Consider the following 19,885-nt stretch of genomic DNA (forward strand, 5'->3'; position numbering starts at 1 on the left):
TAGGGGTGATTCAAACATTAAAGGGTTATTATCGAAGAATGATTGTATGGAAATTGATATCTCCCAATAATTGTGATAGGAATATAGGGGTAGCAATCAATAAAATGGTTTGAGGCATCACTTTGTGGCAATCAAATTTAGTGTACTGGGTGTCCTACGCTAGAAACCGTGGGCTTGGAAGCAAGTTATGGAATAAACAAACTGCTTTAGGAAAGCAAGATTTCATGTTGATTCAATCAAGAAATTGAACTCACTATAAAATTATTATCGTCACTTGGGACTAACAGGACCAATTCCCAGCATAAGATAGCATGTGGATATAGAATTACAGTGAAACGGAAATAGGGAGAAGAAGAAAGAAGAAAAGATCCCATTCAATGGTACGTATTAATTTATTCATACAAGAGTGCTATAAGACATGGGTTGGAAGAAATGCAATGATAGAGCTAAATCAAAATGAGAACCCTTGGAGTGCACACTGCCCTTCTTTAGACAAAAACATTCTTTTTTTGAATTGGTCGCGAAAAAATAAACCTTCCTTGTCAGGCACAGTGACTTCACATGCTATTAAAAATGAATTAACAGGTTACATTCACCGTCTGACAGGTTTGGCCAATTAAATGAGTATGGAAAGTTAAAATCATGCCAAAAAACATGCCTGCATGTTTATAATTACCACTATTTCTCTCAAAATTCCCTCCTAAAAATGCAACAACACACTTTATTTTAGGTGATCTATGCCTGCCTTGGAATATTTGCGCACAAACTACTTCTTGCCAAAATACATTCAGACTTCAGGGGGTTTGGGAGGATGAGGTGTTTAGGATTAAATCTGGGGATGGATTCCATTTGGGCAGATATAGTATGCAATCACATGCCACATTTTTGTATTTACTGTCATGGTATTATTTCTGTGTTCATGTACCAAAAGAAGAGGATGTAACGCATGCAATAAATAGAAGTTTCCTGTTCAGTTCATAGGGGCAATGGATTTGAGAAATGGTTAAAGAAGAGACCCCTTATCATTCAATACCAAATGGACACACCATGACAATACAGATATTGGCATAAAGATTATATCAGATATTTGGAGTGACTAAAGTTAATAAAAATAAGTGTGCCGATTCACTGTGGAAGTTTATTGATTACCTAACATTAAAATAAAAACTTGCCAAATGGAATATGAATATTCTAAGTTGAGATATGAAGGCAAGGACTCTCTTTTTTAAAAAAATATACTTGATGGCAACAATTTAAATTTTAAATTCTCATCCTTGGTGTTAGTCCTTCAATTACTTGAAAACTACTTCTGCCATTCCACAAAAATTCACTTCTTTTATCGGTAAATCAGACAAGAGCTCATAGATGCATAACCAAAGAAATGAGAGGACCAAGAAATCCATTATCACATACCCATCGTAGGCGCCACTGACGATCCTCTTGTTGTCAAACCTGATGCACCGCACAAGTTCTTCGTGTCCCTCCAACACTCTCATGCACGCACCACACTCAATATCCCACAGCCTGGGAAACAGAAGGGGAGAATGTAAATCAAGAAGAAGTTCAGCATAACCCTCCTTAGACCCCTTCCCAACCAAAATTCATCCTCCCCTCCAATACAGTCCCAGTAATATCCAAGTGGTAGAAAGTTTGGCCTCAAGCATACCACTCGAGAACATTTACCTCCATTCAAGACATTTTACTCAACATTTGCAAATTTCTTGCCATACGATTCACATTATAAGAACATTTCTGAAAGAGATTACTCACATTAAACCTCTAGGAAAATTCCTTCCCCCTCTCACAGTAATAGTAAGTTGCAGATGGAATCAAGTGGGATCTCTCCAACATTCAAACCAAAGTGAATAAAAGAACTAGTAAACCAAGAATTTATGTTACAAGGTCCAAAAATCACAATGTTAGGGTTCATTGGGAGGACTTAATTGCTACACATTGCTGTGGACTTAGCCAAGGGAATGTAATTGAATAACACAATCAATGCACATTTTTAGAAAAAAAAGACATGATACCAGTTTTCTCCCCAGTAGCCAATAATCATTTGCATCAACCTGCTAGCATAAATAGAAGCCTAGGATGTTTACTGAAATGCATCCATTAACTCCCAGCCATTCAAACCCCCTGAATTCCCAGTCATCACAACCTAGGATAATGTCTCAGGCTCAGACACTTGGTGAAAATGTTTTATATCCAATATAATAAAATGATAAAACAAACTGCATAGTTTCAGACATGATATGGTAGAATTCAAACATAATAATGAACAAATGATAACACTTTTCCATTAGATAAATCATAAAATAATATTATTTATCACTGCTAAATAATAATATAATCCAGTGGAAATATGCTATCATTCATCAAACAAAATTTAATTTAATACATCAAATAGTTTCAATACACCAAAATTACACACAAGAAAATATTTGGATATGAGGAGGACATTGTGAGAAATGGAGAGACTATGTATGACGTTTGGTAGGATCTGGGCTTGAAGCTTGTATAAGGAAGTGATGAGAGGGGGAATCTGAGAGATAATACTTAGCAGCACTTGGAGAAGAGCATGAAAAATTGGGTTAATATATGATTGAGGGCAAGAGGAATGTGTACCAATGAAATCAGTAACAGAAAGCTGCATTTGAAAACAGGATTGAGAGTTATAAGTATTTTGTTGTCTCAGGCATAACTTTATGGAATTTTTATAACATATTAAAATGAAATAATTGACTAACTAATTCCACACAGTTTATTTAAAAAACACGACCCAGGTTTCGACGTTGAACCACCTGATGATGACGTTCAACTTCAAAACCTGGGTCATATTTTTTAAATAGAGTGTGTGGAATTACAAAGTCAGTTATATCATTTCAATAAATTATAAGTATTTTCTTTGGGTCAAATACTTACAGCAGAGACTGAGCAGGATTGGTCATTAATTGCTAGAATAGCTGAACAACCAGGGCAAGTTATTACGCAAGGGAGCAGTTGTGGACAGGGGCCTTATGAAAATGAAGAAGTTTACCTGATGGTGTTGTCTGAGCTGCCGCTCACCACAAGACGGTCCCTGTACTGCAGGCACGCAATCCCCCTCTTGTGCCCATTCAAGGTCCTCACAAATTCACACGTGGACGTGTTCCACACCTTTATTGTTCGATCGCCTGAAGCAGACACTATGTACCGCTCATCAAAGTCCACCACATTCACAGCCGCTCGATGGCCCACCAACACTCTCCGTAATGTGATTTCTGCTGGCGACGTCATATCCCACACTGCTATTGATCGATCCTGAGGGCAAACAATTCATCCCGTGGCACAATGTGACTTGCACACAACTTGAATTCATGCTCACAATATATGCCAGGACATCCCTCATTCAAAACTCCTGTGCCCATAGCAAAACCACTTTAAGAAATGAAAACTTGACACCCAGTAACAATTTGTAAATGTTGCAAACCATGAATGACCAATGACAAATGGCACCAAAAATATGCGGAATCACAAATAACTTGGTTACATAGGTTCGGAAGTGAAAATTTTTACTGGAGATCATGATCAAACGGAAGTCAGAAGTTAATTTTGCAACTTTATGAATTTGAAAAAACTTGCGGTTTACAAAAGGAGACAATTTAACCAGCACAAATTCTGAGAAGGCCAGAATCATAACTGACATGATCCCTAAAGAGATTCAAAGTTTAAAATTTATGATGCTGAGATTGAACATATTTCATTAGATAAGAATATAATAATTTCTATCAATAACATGAACTGAAAGAGTGAGTAATTTTAATAAGGGACTCCTGCTTTCATTAGCCTCCATTAATGATTTACTTCCAGCATTAAAAAAAGAATATCACAAATGATTAATAAGAACATGGGTTGAGAACTAAAGCAGAGCTTAGGTATAGTCGGTTCCAACAAAACCTTGCCTGGTAGATAAGTCTTCAAAATAATTACAATCATGAGTGGATAGTGTGCAGCTTGACAGCCCATTCATGATTAATTGAGAGTTCACAGTATTTCTATATTTATAAAATAAAATTGTGGAAAGGACCACTTAACATATGAAGGTTGATAATGACAGCAATATGGTTTCCATCATAATGCTATATAGAAACAAAATGATTTGACGATTGAAATTAAATAGAAATTATTGACTTCAAAATTACTACACAAGGCACAATAGTCTTTATGGTTAATTCCTTTCTTTCAATAAGTCCATTGCCAATTTAACCTAATGTTCCCAAAATCCATGCTTTGGAGTAAAAAAAATAATCTCACCATTGACCATGTACACGCGCATTATCTAGGTTCAATATATTCCTCCTACTACATTTCTAAGAAATGTACGACCACAAAAATATTTCCCTGCGGCAGATGATCGATCACTCCATTTGTAACGGAGGACTTAGGCCAGGGAAGCCACTACTTGCATTTTCCTCTTCCATTGTGAATTCCTTATGCCTTTATTTCATTTTTACTGACTTGAAAACAACTCCCCAAAACAATTAGGGATGGATTATTCTGCTGGTATCAGAACATGGATTGGTCGGTAATTAAAAAGGCCAATTTCTAAAGATTTCTAAAAAAGTTCAGATTATGATGGAAAAAGAACAATCAATATTGGCACAACACTTCAGCTCTCAAAGAGTTTTCATATGGGCAGCAATTTCTGGACAACCTTCATATACCTCTGGATAGAGGCAGTAATATCCAAATCATATTTCTATTACATTGAACACCTCATAGAATTGAAAACTCAACTTAAAACACTTTATGTCATTGAAGTGCCAGGAAAACAGAATTGCTGCTAGCTCAGGGAAGGCCTTCAAGCTGTTTCCTGAATATCTGAACTGTGCCCCTATTCAATCACAACTACCTGCCAAGGCGCCATTATGACAATGGGCGGGGGGGGGGGGGGGTTAGATGGCACCGATCAGGAAGGAGGGGGGGAATGGGATGCAGCACACACAAACCCACCTTCGAGCATGTGACCATGAGTCCATTGTTGAATCGCAAATGAAGGACGGCCTCACAGTGGTGGATCAATGTGTTCACCATTTCGCCTGAGGCAACGTCCCACACTCGCACTGTCGAATCACTAGATCCACTGATGATCACCTTATCATCATACTGGAGGCAAAGCACAGATCCCGTGTGACCCGTCAGCACCTGGGGAACAAACAGTTTTCATGTATCTAATCAGGTTGCTCCAATTTGGTGAATGGTGCACACTACCATGACACCAGAACCCCCATGCAGAGGAGTTATGATTGCAGTGACCCCATCAAAATCTCTACTGGATGTCACTCAACTGCATGTCAAAGGAAAAGAAAAAAGTGTACTCCAAAAATTGCAAAACTTCATCTGGTTCATTGAGATATTTTGATGGACCTTTTTACCTAGATATTATTGTAGCAGATATTCTAAAACTTACCAATATTTTTAAAGCATACTACCTTGATCAAAAAGTTCCCGGAATAACCACCGTGTGGCGCTCCCATCGTTCCGATTTGAGTTCTGTTTTTTTTTGTTAAATTGGTACATCTGTTGTTGATATTCCCTTTAAATCTTAGTGTCATAACTTGACATTTGCAAAAGTTACGGTCGGTTTTCGGTATGTCCATCAGTGCTTCCTGCGATTTTTCCATTACTTCCTCTCGGCTGCTAAAACGCGTTCCCCGTAATGGTTTTTTAACTCGATTGAACAGAAAGAAGTCACAGGGAGCCAAATCAGGTGAATTCGGTGGCTGTTGGATGGTATTTGTTGCATTTTTCGTCAAAAAATTACGAATAATGATAGCACTGTGCGACGGTGCGTTATCATGGTGCAAAATCCACGAGTTTTCTGCCCACATTTCTGGTCTCTTTCGGCGAATTGCTTCACGCAAACGTCTCATAACGCCCAAATAATACTCTTTGTTTACTGTCTGGCCTTCTGGCAAAAATTCATGATGCACTACACCGTTGTAATCCATGAAAACCGTCAGCATTGCCTTCTTTTTTGACTGAAAAAGACGTGGTTTTTTTGGTCTCGGCTCATTTGGTGAACGCCATTCACTTGCCTGATGTCTGGATTGCGTGTCGTACTCATAAACCCACGTCTCGTCTCCAGTAATGATCCTTTTGATGAATGTGGGATCGGATTCAGCCTCGCAAATCATGTCTTTTGCGACGTCAACACGGTCTCTTTTTTGCATGAAATTGAGGTCTTTTGGCACCAACTTTGCTGCTACACGACGGAAACCCAAATCATTAACCACAATGTCTTGGGCGGATCCATAGGCAATGTTCAAGTCCTCCGCTATTTCTCTGATGGTTAATTTGCGGTTATTGACCAACATTTCTTTTACTTTATCAATTTTTTCACCGACTTTCGATGTCGATGGTCTGCCACTGCGTTCATCATCTTCGATTGACTCACGACCACTTCTGAACCGCTCGTGCCACTGGTAAACGACCGTTTTTTTTAGAGAATCGTTGCCGAAACACTTTTCCAACATTTCCAACGTCCGTGCGCCACTAAATCCGTTTTTTACGCAAAATTTAATACAAGTTCGTTGTTGCAAATTTAAATCCATTTCTGAAATTGTAAAAAATCGCCAACACACACAGAGATAGATGTACTCTTGGCTACGTAACTTTTGCAAATGTCAAGTTATGACACTAAGATTTAAAGGGAATATCAACAACAGATGTACCAATTTAACAAAAAAAACAGAACTCAAATCGGAACGATGGGAGCGCCACACGGTGGTTATTCCGGGAACTTTTTGATCAAGGTAGTATGTTTCGGTAGCGTACGGAAGTAATCTGATAGTCATTGAGCCAAAAAAATCATCACCCTTGCTTTGCCTTGTTCTTTGGCCATTTACTTATTTCATGTTTTCATTTATAGGCATTGGGTTGGAATTACATACTAATTACTCTTTACACTGGTGTTTGGTGAAGCAGATATAAGTGTTACTCAAATGATTAGCAGCATCTAAAATCCATGTGGCTACAAATACCAATTTATCCAAAAAACTTGACAATTTCACAGCGTAGGTATCATCCTTGACTGGGATTCAAACTTGGATTCCAGCTTGGCATGTTTGAGCCATCTATTCTGCCCTTTTAACACAATTTGAAGGTCAATGACTAAAATTCTTGCATTGTACACAAATCAGTGGGAGGCTCTCTAAAAAGCTTTTTTTGTGGCTTTACCCATCACATTGATTATTATTTAACGTGAAAAAATGCATGCCCAATACTCCCAGAAACATTGAATTGTTTGGAGTTGCTTATTTCTATTAACAAAGGTTAAATGTAACTCCAGCACTTGCTCTCATCCCTTCTAATGGTAGATTATTTCATAAACTTAGTGGCTGACCATTTCACTATAGCCAACACACTGCATCAATTACTGTCGTTGTTCTTAATCACTATCACACTCTCCATACAATTAAAAAAATTCGTTTTACCTTTTTCACATGGCTACTTCATCGTTTACAAAACACATCACAGTTCTAGTTAACTTGATCATTAAAATGAGTGGATAATGCTTCTGAGTGTTGCACCATTCAAAAGTTAAATCTCAAGTGACCACAGGTTAACAATCAAATTATAATTGTTATCGCAAAACTATTGATTGCTAACATAATATTTGAGAATTTCTTGGCCAGATATTTTGATTAGTAACAAATATTTAAGTATACTGATAAATATAGTCACAGGGAATTCCTGAAATGAAAATGTTGACCACAATCAAAGATTTCTACTAAAACTGAATGCTCATTGGAAAGAGGTTTGAGTTGGATCAATAGCAATGAATTAAATTTTAAATGAATGACATTTTCATGGCTGTGGGGCATAGATGCATAGGGAAATCACTGAATACAGAGAGGTTAGTCAAGAGTGAATGGAGAAAAAGTGATAAAAATCTAAAAAGAACAAACCTTCACACATTGTAATGTGTTCCTATTCCATATTTTTATTGTATTATCTCGGAGGCCTGAAACTATTTTTTGATCATCATACTGTAAACAATATACTCCTTTAGAGTTCTCTGAGCGACAGTTTATCCTTTGAAGATTGTGCCTTCCCATTCTCCAGTTATTTTCTATACTCTGTAAAAGAAAGAAAAGCATCAGATTAGGATAATGAGGATAAACCACTGGTGTATTTTATAGGACATGAATCATGTGGAAAGGAAATAAAATAAATCTGGATAATATATACAGAAATCTTTAAAAGAAAAAAATCATTCTCCTTGACTGGGATTTGAACCCAGATCCCTCTTGTCCGATGTCCGGCCGAGTGCTTTAGCTGGTTAAGCTACCAAGGCGTCCTTTCACACTGAAATTTTGGGGACTTTAAAGGAAAAAGATGTTGTGACGAAATAACATACATGCAACCTTAATTATATACCAGCATTTACATACATATTTACACACACACTTACATATATGCATACCAGCCAGACATTGAGGGATATGGGCTCAAATCCCAGTCAAGGCATATGATTTATGCCCCTAGAAATTTCTGCATTTTAATGCATATCAGTGGATGACTCCGTAAAAAGTCACTGTCGCGATATTTTCTGAGGTTCTTTGAATTAAATAGTAATAAAAACATTTGAATTATAAAGTAAATTTTAAAAATACATTTTTGACTAAGATTACTGCAAATTAGATAACTAACTAATAATCAAATCAAACATATTACAATCTTACTAAGCGTTACAATTCCTACTATTCCCTTATACGTTTTAACAATTTTATAACCATACGTTACTTCAATGAAAACTCATCAACATTAACATTCAAAACTGAAAACAAAATTATCTTTAATGTATTTAGGAAAAAAACAATTTCATAAGGCATAAAACACCCAAGGTTAAAACTACAGGAAATCTTGAAATTATGTAATCATCAAATTCACATTATTCTTTCAATTGTCTGAACATCTCATATAAATAAGTGCAATTCAACCAAAACCTCCAATGCCTGTTCCTAAAAACCTATAGGTTGCTCAGAATCTCACTATCTCAAAGAGATGATAAGTCTTTTTTTAATCATATATTTTCCCATATGTCATTCATACCAGTGTATAAATGTTTATATAAATAAATTTCTAAATGAGCATCAGACAAGTTATTCACTGACTCTAAACATTTACAAAAATGGTGATGACCGGGCTAAACATCCAAGTGTCCGTAAAAATTGCCTCGCTACCTCAGATCAAGTCCTCTCATGAGACAATTGTAGATGTTTTTTTCATCATAAAGGTACCAGGGTAAAGGAAATTAGTCTGAAAGTCAATGAAGAGGCTGCCGGTGTCTACCAGCAATGTTTATCTCCCCAATCAGCTAATGGTACCTGAGTTAACAAAATGGTGGCCGACAATTAAGTTTCTGAAAGTGGAATTGTTCGAACAAAAGCCTCAATTGGACTACCTAAATGTCCAATAAAATGAGTGACTTTTGCAGAAAAAGTAACCAACTCTTCATCTCAATCTTTCATCTGCTGTTTTGACTCTGGGGCAGACCCAAGGGTCAAGGGTCAGTGTCTTGGGTGGACCCAAGTTTCATCTGTGGTCACAAACAGGCACAGGAAATCTTGTTGGTTGCTCTTAAAACGGGTCAAACATTCCAATGCAACAATTTAAGAGTGTAAAAATCATTTGCCTTGACCGGGATTTTCACACCCTGAAATTGTTGCATTGAAATGCATATTAGAAGATGACTGTTAAAAGTTACTGTTGCGGCATCTCCCACAGAGTCTTGGAAGGGTCAAGCATTGTTTGGATATATTCATTCTGATGCATTTGTGATTCTACATCAAAAGTCGTGGCACCCACCTAGCAGATAATTTTCTCATATCCCATTCCACTGTTAAAATGTAATATGGCTGTTATTACATCCCTACAGCTTCAGCGATTGCTCGTACTTTAAGTCAGCAATTCTTCATGACCATTTTATACACTTATGCAATAATTTCAGGGATAGTGGCGTATTTCGGCCGACCACTATGCATATCGTCATCTAAGCTGTCCTGACCAAAGTTAAACTCAATTTACATTGCTTTCATATCTTTCTTTACAAAGTATTTAATCACTTCTTGATTATCCATTTTTTCCATCTTCACAAATCATTACACAGGAACAACAGAGGCATCCACAACACAGATCTCTTCTCAAAGCACAGATGCATTACTTGTTTACTCATAAAGGATTACCTATTACTGTATGGGAAACTCATTGCGCTAGTGTTGACATCTGGTAGTGATTCCAGGAACCTTGACTAGGCACTTCCGAGATTACCCTCGTACGTAGGCACATGACAAGAGGTTGTAATAACTTGAGGATAAATACTCACAACTAGGATGTTTTCTAAGAACCCTTGTCGTGATGTGCGCAATTCCTGAAATCATTGCCTAAAAAACTAAGAGAAATAAAAATATTTTGTCATTTAACTTTATCAGTTCCTATGGAAGAATCAATGCTATACTGAGGATGAATTCATATTTCTCTCTTTACAGATAAATTCTTTTATTCTTATATACACTGCTACACTCCCATGACTACAACCTTAACGTGGTGGAATGACTTCTGTGTTCCGACAACCCCTAGGAGCTGTGCTGGTGGGAATGGTCAAGGTAGCAGGGACATAATAAAAAGATTTGCACTAGGCAAAGAGGCTTTCATGAGGGGTAGGGAGTGTATGACAGGGACATTGAGCAAGCAAGTTAAGAAACGGCTCTAAAAACTTTGATATGGAGCAAGAGTTATGTCTGGCGCAGAAACATGGTCACTGAAGCAGGTGGATAGACATAGATTAGAGGCTTTTGAAATGTGGGTCCGGAGAAGGATGGAGATGGTGGAATGGACCGAAAGGAAAAAAAATGAATAAGTGCTAGGTATGGTAGGCAAGGAGAGGGCATTCTTGAGAGAAATCATAAGGAGGCAGGAAAAATTGATGAAAAGCATACTGATCGGCAAGGGATGTTGAAGACTGTAAAAGAGGGGAGAATGTTAGGCAAAACAAGGAAAGGGCAGGAATAAGACAGGGATGTTGGATGGTATGAAGGAAGGAAGGACACAGGGATAAAATGGGCCTTGTTGTAGAGTAGGATATTGGGTTTTTTTGTCAAGAGAAATTTCTTTGGTAATTGTGTCCCTCCAAAACCTATCTTAAATAGTAGATTACCCAATAATAATTCGCTGTTACTGCTCCTGTTTACTGTTTTATCTGTGACTGTATAATTTGTACTCTAATTCCAATTGCATTTGTATTGTGTAGGTTGGTGATATATGCAATCAAGGTGATATGTACCATACATGTTTTTTAGAATCCAATAAACATAATTACCATTATAGCCTTGATTTTCATGTAGTATTGGCTTAAAATAATACCAGAGCTGTTCTGCAGATTGACCTTAATTATAAGTTATTTCATTGTAACAGTGATTATTGCCTTTAGATATTTTAGTGCCCTGCAAGCCACTGCTAGTATTTCTTTAGAAAGGCTAAAATAACATTGAAACCTAAGAAAATCAAGCAGAAGCTGGATATAAAAGTTATTTCACTCTAATATTGATCAATGTTGCTCCAGAAAGGCTATAATAAAACAAAATCACAAAAATCGAGCAGAAGCTGAAAATCCTGAAGAACTGTGCAAATACATAGGGAATCTTCACATAGGAGTCATATAAATTTTCAGGGGGAGAGCTTTTCTAAATGCAGTCAACTCTCGATTACCCATGTCAATGGATGCATGATGAAGAAGGATTAATTGTAAAACACAGATAACCAAAGTATGTGGAAAATATGGTCATGATATAAACAGATGTATAAATGGAAACTCCTATTTCATTCCCAGGGATTGATTCAAGTTTTTTTTAGCAATAGAAAGAACATTTACTTCCACCTTCAGCCATTTTTATGAAAAAGTGTAATTAGAGTTTTACAAGTAAGCAGAACTATCACAAAGTGAATAGGAGGAAGTATTTTCCTAGGTGAAGGACAAGTATTGACAAGAAACTATGGATGAAGATTCGTATCCTTCATACGATACCCTCAATTAAAATAATGCAGTGAAGACAGCCACTGACTTATTTGTTGCATAGTAAAGCTACGTATTTGCCTTTTAGGAGAATATAGGGATTCTAAGGGATAGTGAATTAATGCAAGGGAAGCGATAATGAGAAAGTACGGATGGAACAAAAATGTTTACATTTAAACTTCACATAATAGTTTCCAAGCATTTAATTATCTTTTCAAACATAATTTTATTAAAATTTTGAGAGAGTAGCACGGATAATCCGCAGCACATGAACAATGGAGAGTTTTGCAACCAATTGCATAAAAATTTTTATCATCAATATTCATTGTTTTACTGAAATCCTAACAGGCATTTTATTATAAAAATTTGAAATACATTATTAGACATTATTATTTAAATATTTTTCCACAAATGACCAATTTACAAACATCTCGAATATTTTCCCAATTCCCAGCAAAGGTTTCACTACGTGCAATTCATCCAAGGAGCTAATCACAAAGCAAATAAGTTTTTGCTTAAGCATAATACAAGCATTACTTTTATCATAACACTTCTTTATCACCCCCAAGACTTCTTGGTGAGCTAGCATACAGTTCACATCGATAGAAAGATAAAATTTGCTGACCAAAAGGTTCCTAAAATTGACGTTTCCAGAACACTTGCTCATTTCCTCCAGTTGCACAAGGGAGACAAATTAATTCAGTTTTCCTGGCTTCTTAAGTTAAATGACATCCTGATTGCACAACATAAAGTCAGATAAGGAAAAATATTCAAAAACTGGAAACTTTTACAATAGACATACACAAAAGCAGTGAAAATGGAAATGTTGAGCACTTCACTTAAGTGCAGTCAGCAGCAGGTTACCTCTGTTGCAGCCACCCCTCAAAATGCTTAGCCATTCGCCAGAGCTTGCAAGGATAATGGCCCATGCCCAGAATGAGCTGGAACCAATGCAGCAATATCATTGTTTTTAGAGTTCAGCCCAAAATTATATACATCTTATTACTGATCCATTCAACCAGCGAAACTGTGTCCTTGAAGAGGAGTCCTGACGGCCCCCTCTTTATACACATTGAGGGACCCCCCTACAGATTTCTATCCTCCACCCAAGGTGACTAAGACAACCAACACTAATGCATCAAGATATCAGCCTCACACATTAAACATCACGCTGGTTGAAACATTCAAAACAGAGGTTACTAAGAGTCATGCATTGGAATAAAATAAAATGGTCATACTCACATCTATGTCGAGAATGATTTTTGGGAACAGTGTTCTATAGAAGGTGTGGTTAGGGTGTGAATCTCCTGGCTTAGGCTTGAATAAGTACTGGATCCTGAAATTGAACATTAGAGGTTTTTAATATCACAGTAATTAATTTATGAGTCATTAAACAATTTTGGTGTTCAAATAACAAGAGCATGAGCTACATTTTTTAATTGGGTACTTGATCTTACAGCCTCCAACCTTCTCAATTCAGTGATAACTACAGAAAGGAAATTTATAAAGGTCAGAAGAAAGTAATGGTGGAGAGAATGACCATTAACTCTTCACCATCTTCACTCAAAAGGTCTTGATGAAAGGAGGAGATATTGAATACATTTTTACAGAAAAAACTTATCTGAAGATCAAAGGTACCACTAAAATCTGACAAATTAGATTAATTCAGTAAGAGCAACAATTTTGCAAAATATATTCGAAATTTAAAGTCGTTTTAAAACCTAATTTACATTTCCAATTGTGCATGAAATTGTACACTTTCAATACACATCTCCTTCAAAACTATCTGTTTAACAATGTTTTCCTATCATGCCATCTTTCATTGCCTTAAACCTAGTGGACTAATAATACAATTAGACAATAAGAGAAGTAACAGGAGATCATTACTTGGGGTCCGACAATCAAAAATAGCCAATCCATACATGAGACGAAATTTAGAAAGTTTTAGGATAGAGGCAAATTTGAAAATATAATTCTGAATGCCACTTGAACACAAGCTGAGAAAACGGCCCACCTGCTAACTCCTAACCTCCGAGCTACTAGAACTTTTTTTGCCTTTCCAACAGCAACGGTAGAAAGCCACACTCTTAGGTCCCTTAGACAACAGGGGTTACAAAAAGCGTCCATCAAAATCTAATCCCCCAAAGTGACATTCCCAAGGTGTACAAGTTATGCTATTTTTTTAATTATCTGGTTTTATCATCAATTTTTCATCACCATCATAACACATTTTAAGCCAACAACAGTGCCGTAAGGAAGGAGGTGATGGCAGCAATCCATGCGTGGTCTGTGAACAAAATGACAGGCACTGAGAATCAGTTTTCGCTCACCAAAATGCAAAAAAAACCACAGCTTACGATGAAAGTTGAGATGTAGGCAACTTCTTTAGGACCACGATATGAGATGGTAATCTACGTCTTGATTGGCTACACTCACTGTGGCACCACAAAACCAGATACATGAAAACATAGCCTTAACCTGGTATTACTGAGTTCACCGGACAAGCATCCATCCAGGGGGAACATGAAGGAGGTTAAAAAGAAAAGAGGTAAGACTAAATTCACCACTCACCACCCTCTGCGCTCTGCTAGTCCCCTCCACAATGAATCTGTTCGCACCTTCCTCTCAACTAATTTCTTCCAAAGCATACCCTCCGATATAACACGATACCACTCTTTGCATACCAACTCAGCAGCACACACTGAGTCTGCATCTAAGTATGAAAGGATATTCTCTGCCACATGGTCCAATCCCTTTTCTGGAAGAGCACAGAGTATATTCACATTACACATTCATTGCATCAGAGACAGAGTAATGAGCAATAGATGACAAAAAACAAGAAATGGAAGTAAAGTTTTCCTCAATATGCCACATTCTGATACTCTGACGGCATGAATCCTAAACAAGAACCTTCACTTCTTCATCAAAATTAATTCAGGCAAGAATAAGAAGCAGTTACCCATCAGGAAATTTAAATGGTCACCACATAATGCACCAAACTTTAAATTTTAGTGATCATAAGAAATATGAAGTGAATAATTTCCTTCATGAATGGAATTCTGGGAGTGATAACATGGCATAGGTAAATATTTTTAATTAGCTGAAACATTTTTGGAGATAATTACGTGCATGTTAATTGTCCACTGCAAGTTGGACGTGATTCCAAGCCACTAATGATACTTCAATCTATAATACTTCAAACAAAATACTTCAATCCATAAACTAAACCAGCAATAATTCAACAAGAAAATGCCACTTAGTTTAAAAGCTGGAAGGAAAATTTGATACACCAAATACAAATGACATGATCAAAGAGGCATATTTCTATTACATTGCTTATTACATTGTGTGGAATAACTTAATGATATTGTGAGCGAGGTCTCATGATTAAGACTGGCATGATGTTGTTTTACAAATCAATAACACCATGTAACTGCAAGTTTAATGATGTGGTTGTTGCTTGTGCAGTGCCCATTAGAGTTGAACCTTGCGAGTGGGATTGAGCCCCTCACAAATCAACAGGAAGTGACAATATTGAGTGCATTGCATGTTTAACAATTTTATTTATTTTTGTTCAATTCTACCACCAGTTAAAAATACTTTTAGAGCCACATGAGTTTTTCTCCCATTAAAGGCAAATAATTAAGGCTGAACAACCTTACCATCCAATGGTAATTGTCAGACAGCATGACAAGACCTTAGTTTTCACAGACCCCTGCAACCAACCAAAATAGACAGAAGATTCTACATTTTTTTTAAATGGTCTGATGCATTACATGCATTTAACAGCTAAGAATCAGAAAACCATTCATAGCACCTAATACCACATAATATTTACCCCACTGATATTTTTTGACCAACAATGAAATTTCAATAAATCAACAAATTCATCATAAAAAATATTTTTTTGGGTGCCTGACCATAGTAAGATGTACGGTAATGTTTGCATAAATGACAAAAATGTAAATAACAAGCAATGGTTTTTGATTTTGTTTAAGTTTAATTGGAACAATTGACTTTATCTGATTTCCTTATGAAACTTACAGAGGGCTAGAAAAGAATCAAGAAGCTTAGCAAATGAGGGGCGAGTAGAAGAAACAGGGTTAATGCAACTCACTGGGCAAGAGGGAGATGAAATCCCGCTGCAGCATTGGCTTGAGGAATGAGTTGACGTGTCCATGTTGGTAGTGGCACATGCGAGACAACAGGTGCTCCACAAACTCCACCTGGTCCCGCTCACTCCATCTGTCAAACAGTTTGAGGCACACCTCACGCTCGGATGCATACGAGCCCGGAAGGGGGTGGTGCCCCCCCGTGCCTGGTGGAGACAGTTCCTTCTTTCGGGCAGCATCAAAGAGGATAGTTATGGCTGGGTACTGGAAGCCCTACAGCAAGCAGGTAAACCAAAAGGGACAGAAGAAAATTGCACAAATTAGGAATGAATGCATTCGTAAATGGCACAATTAAACCAGGGTGTACTTGACTTTAATGCCACTGATCAATTTATGGTCCATGACTATTCTTAGGATATTCTGTTCACATATTATTCCTTTGATGGAACTTGCCCAGTGTTGTGAAAATGCATGCAGGAGAAGAAGTGACGGGTGGTACTGCTCTTGACTGATTAGGTAATCTACTATTCCTGTAATATTTTGTTAAAATAAACCACCAACACACTAACCCACCAATTCTACCTTCTCATCCTATGGTTCCACAATTTTCTTCCGTCATTACTTTAAGCACATCAAAATAAAGCGTCCAATCAGGTATATACACTACACAAAGATATCACTGTCATTTCGCAGCAAGAGATCTCAAATTTCAAGTCAAATATTTAATTGCCTACTATACTGAACTCAAGAGAGGAATGTGCACTGGCACACTGTCACAAGGAACTGCTCCTATCTGGTTAATTGTATCCATAGTAACTTTGTGGAATTGCTTCATATCAAAATGAAATACACTATGTTATCCCACAGAAGAGCTTTATTGTACGACCCGGGTTTCGTCGAAGATCGACATCATCAGGTCCTGATGATGTCGATCTTCGACGAAACCCGGGTCGTACAATAAAGCTCTTCTGTGGGATAACATAGTGTATTTCATTTTGATTTGAACTGCTCCTATTATACCCTATCAGAATCTAAAATGTTCAAACAATTACTATCACCTATTATTACAGTAAAATGAAAATCAATGACCAAACAATATATGACTACAAAACCAATCCAGCTGCTTTCCCACAGAAAATATGAGAGATAGTGGGAGGAATAAATCATTTAAAGAATTCAATAAGCACAAAATTCATTTGCTGTAGTTCAACATTTTAACTACCATAATGTTTTCATTAATTTTTTCAACTGCGACCACACTGAAAGGTATGCATGGATGCTACTCTTTAAAATAGCTTTTAACAGACAATACAAACAACCTGTAGAAACAAGTTATGCTGAGCACTCAGAATACTGGGCTGTTCCCATGGTTTACTCATAAAATAATGAATTGACCATGCTAAACCCGTTCACCTGCATAACTGGTTGGAGAACAAAGAACGTTCAGAAACACAATGAGGGTTCTTCACTATTTTCGACGAGTCCAATTCCGATGACGTATTCGGGTGCCCAGGGATTAGCGCACGTACATCATTGATTGTAATCGAGGGCGGAGAGGGGGAGGGAGGGGGCGGCTAAGTGAATCACCCTCATCATCAGTCCTCCGCGGCCGCTCCTCTCCTCTCGCCGCCGCGTCGACATGCCCGCAGACCCCGCTCTCCCGAGCGTGCGGCAGCGTCCGCCTAACGGACTGGAGGGCAAGAGGGGGAGGGGGCAGGGGGAAATCTCGCGACGTGAGAGGGCAGCGAGCGTGAAAGTCCCGGGACACGCAGGCCAGGGTATCCCCCCCCCCCCGGAGTTGATATCTCTCTCGCACTCTTTCGGGCACCACCACACCGCGGTAGTGCTCCCTCTCTTGTTTGTATGCTCTTCCAATTGAGAAAATGACCAGACGTAGGGGGTGGGGGATAGTACCGTTAGAAGAAAGAGAGTGGCGGGCGGACGTCGAACCGGTGGGAGAACAAACCAAGTGGGACCCGTCGCGTCGACCCCTCCTTCCGGGAGCGGCGAGGCGCACCGCTTGGCGGCCTCCTCGCCCGGAGGGAGGAAAGGGAGCGAGCGGCCCCTTCCTTTCACGAGGCCGTGGTACGCTGACGCGAAATTATCCCGAGGGGGAGAGGTCAGGGAGCGATATCATTTCGCGTAAGGACATGGACCCAGGGGTGGGGAGTGGAATCATTTCTTCGAGTAGCACGTGTCCGCCTGATCAGATGGCTCTCCCCTCCTTTAACGCCGGTCACTCATTTCAAGGATTGCCAACCCCAACACGAATCTGCAGTCCTTTTCCGCGATTTTCCTCACGCGTGTTTTTGATTCGAATTAGACATTTTCGTGGATCATCCCTCACACTTCGCTGGCTGATATAGGTGGGACTTAATTTCGGTTTCTGCCAATTCTGATGGCCAAACGCGAACTGATCTCACAATTTCAAGGAAAGTCGTTCTTGAGAGGATTTCTCGAATAGAATATTAAACGTCCTATTTCTTCAAAAATTCGGCCCTCCCCTCAATTCACCCGGCTGAGTGGCAAAATTGCCCTTCCGGACGATTTAAATTGAAATGTTGGCGGCGATGTGCGCTCATTGCGCATTCGCATTCAATGATTGCATTTGCCAAATACCACCACCCATGCAAATAGGGGCCAAATTTAACGACATCACAATTATGCTATCGTTCTGAAGAAAAACATCGCTGGGCGGAGGAAAACGACGATAGTTTTCTTCTCACAGATATCCAGAACGAAATCATTAAGATGCGGTCAAGCCGAACCACCTTGCGCTATCACGCAGAGCGCTCCTGAAATGACCCGCTATATCTCTGAATGATTTAGCTATCACGACAAAAACAACATCAGTGACAAATCGTCAGGAATAAGTGAGTCAGCTTGACTAACATTGCCCGACAATCTAATTCAAACTATTATTGATCAAGAGTTCTTGGAATCAACTCAGTTAACTAGCTGAAATGTTGAGTAGGCTACGGAAATCAGGACAAGTTAAGCCAGTTATGGTTACCTATGGACAACAAGATTTTGTATTCTCGATGATAAAAATTGATATTTTTACTACCTCTAACCTGGACAACAAAGAGTAAAAAAGATATATTCACCACAACCATCATTAAGACGAACTTAACTCTTTGGTAGGCTTAGCAAGCTTATCTTAAAGTCTTCCTGCGAAATATATGTCAACAGAGTTCGATTGTAACCACAAACAAGTTTGTTTCACACATTTTTTCATGTTTCCCTTGGGGACACGCGCTGAAATAATACGCTTAGTGGAAGGTTTTTTTAATTGCACTATACCAAATAGGTTAAAGGAAACAAAACTAAGAACAGCACAACGCATTGCCCTTTTTAATTAAATATTCTGAGGATATCTCTGCCTCTACTACTGCTTCACATTTTTTTTGATTTGAAAGATTTATATTTTCAAAAGATCAGCCCAAATTTCACGAAATACTATCTGAATCAATAAAACCGCATACCATTAACCCAACAAATGCTTAAACAAGTACGGATCTATCCTGGAAAATTTAATATTCTTATCAGAGTAATGGAGTCATCTTTCACTTTATCAATCTTGTGCCATAACACAAGACTCATGCATGACTGGGGTCGCATATTGGATAACATAGCAGGACACTCCGCCGCTAAAACAATTCGTTGAAAACTGACTGTCAACATTATTCCAGAAATTACAATGGTCTAGGCTCTA

At 38.1% G+C, this 19,885-nt stretch overlaps 1 protein-coding gene across 1 annotated transcript in view; it reads right to left on the reverse strand.

Annotated features, from left to right (window-relative positions):
- Window positions 1–19,885, reverse strand: part of slmb (beta-transducin repeat containing E3 ubiquitin protein ligase slmb) — a 38,392-nt gene that overhangs the window by 16,755 nt on the left and 1,752 nt on the right. The window contains exons 2-8 of the mRNA XM_071591727.1: window positions 16,176–16,443; window positions 14,630–14,816; window positions 13,301–13,394; window positions 7,953–8,123; window positions 4,996–5,187; window positions 3,041–3,303; window positions 1,414–1,524 (exon numbers count right to left, since the gene is read on the reverse strand). Of these exons, the coding sequence (XP_071447828.1) occupies window positions 1,414–1,524; window positions 3,041–3,303; window positions 4,996–5,187; window positions 7,953–8,123; window positions 13,301–13,394; window positions 14,630–14,816; window positions 16,176–16,443 (1,286 nt within the window). The remainder of the gene's footprint in view (window positions 1–1,413; window positions 1,525–3,040; window positions 3,304–4,995; window positions 5,188–7,952; window positions 8,124–13,300; window positions 13,395–14,629; window positions 14,817–16,175; window positions 16,444–19,885) is intronic.

This window comes from Hetaerina americana, unplaced genomic scaffold (genome assembly GCF_022747635.1).
Source record: "Hetaerina americana unplaced genomic scaffold, ioHetAmer1.1.p SCAF_5, whole genome shotgun sequence".
NCBI classification, from domain to species: Eukaryota; Metazoa; Arthropoda; class Insecta; order Odonata; family Calopterygidae; genus Hetaerina; species Hetaerina americana.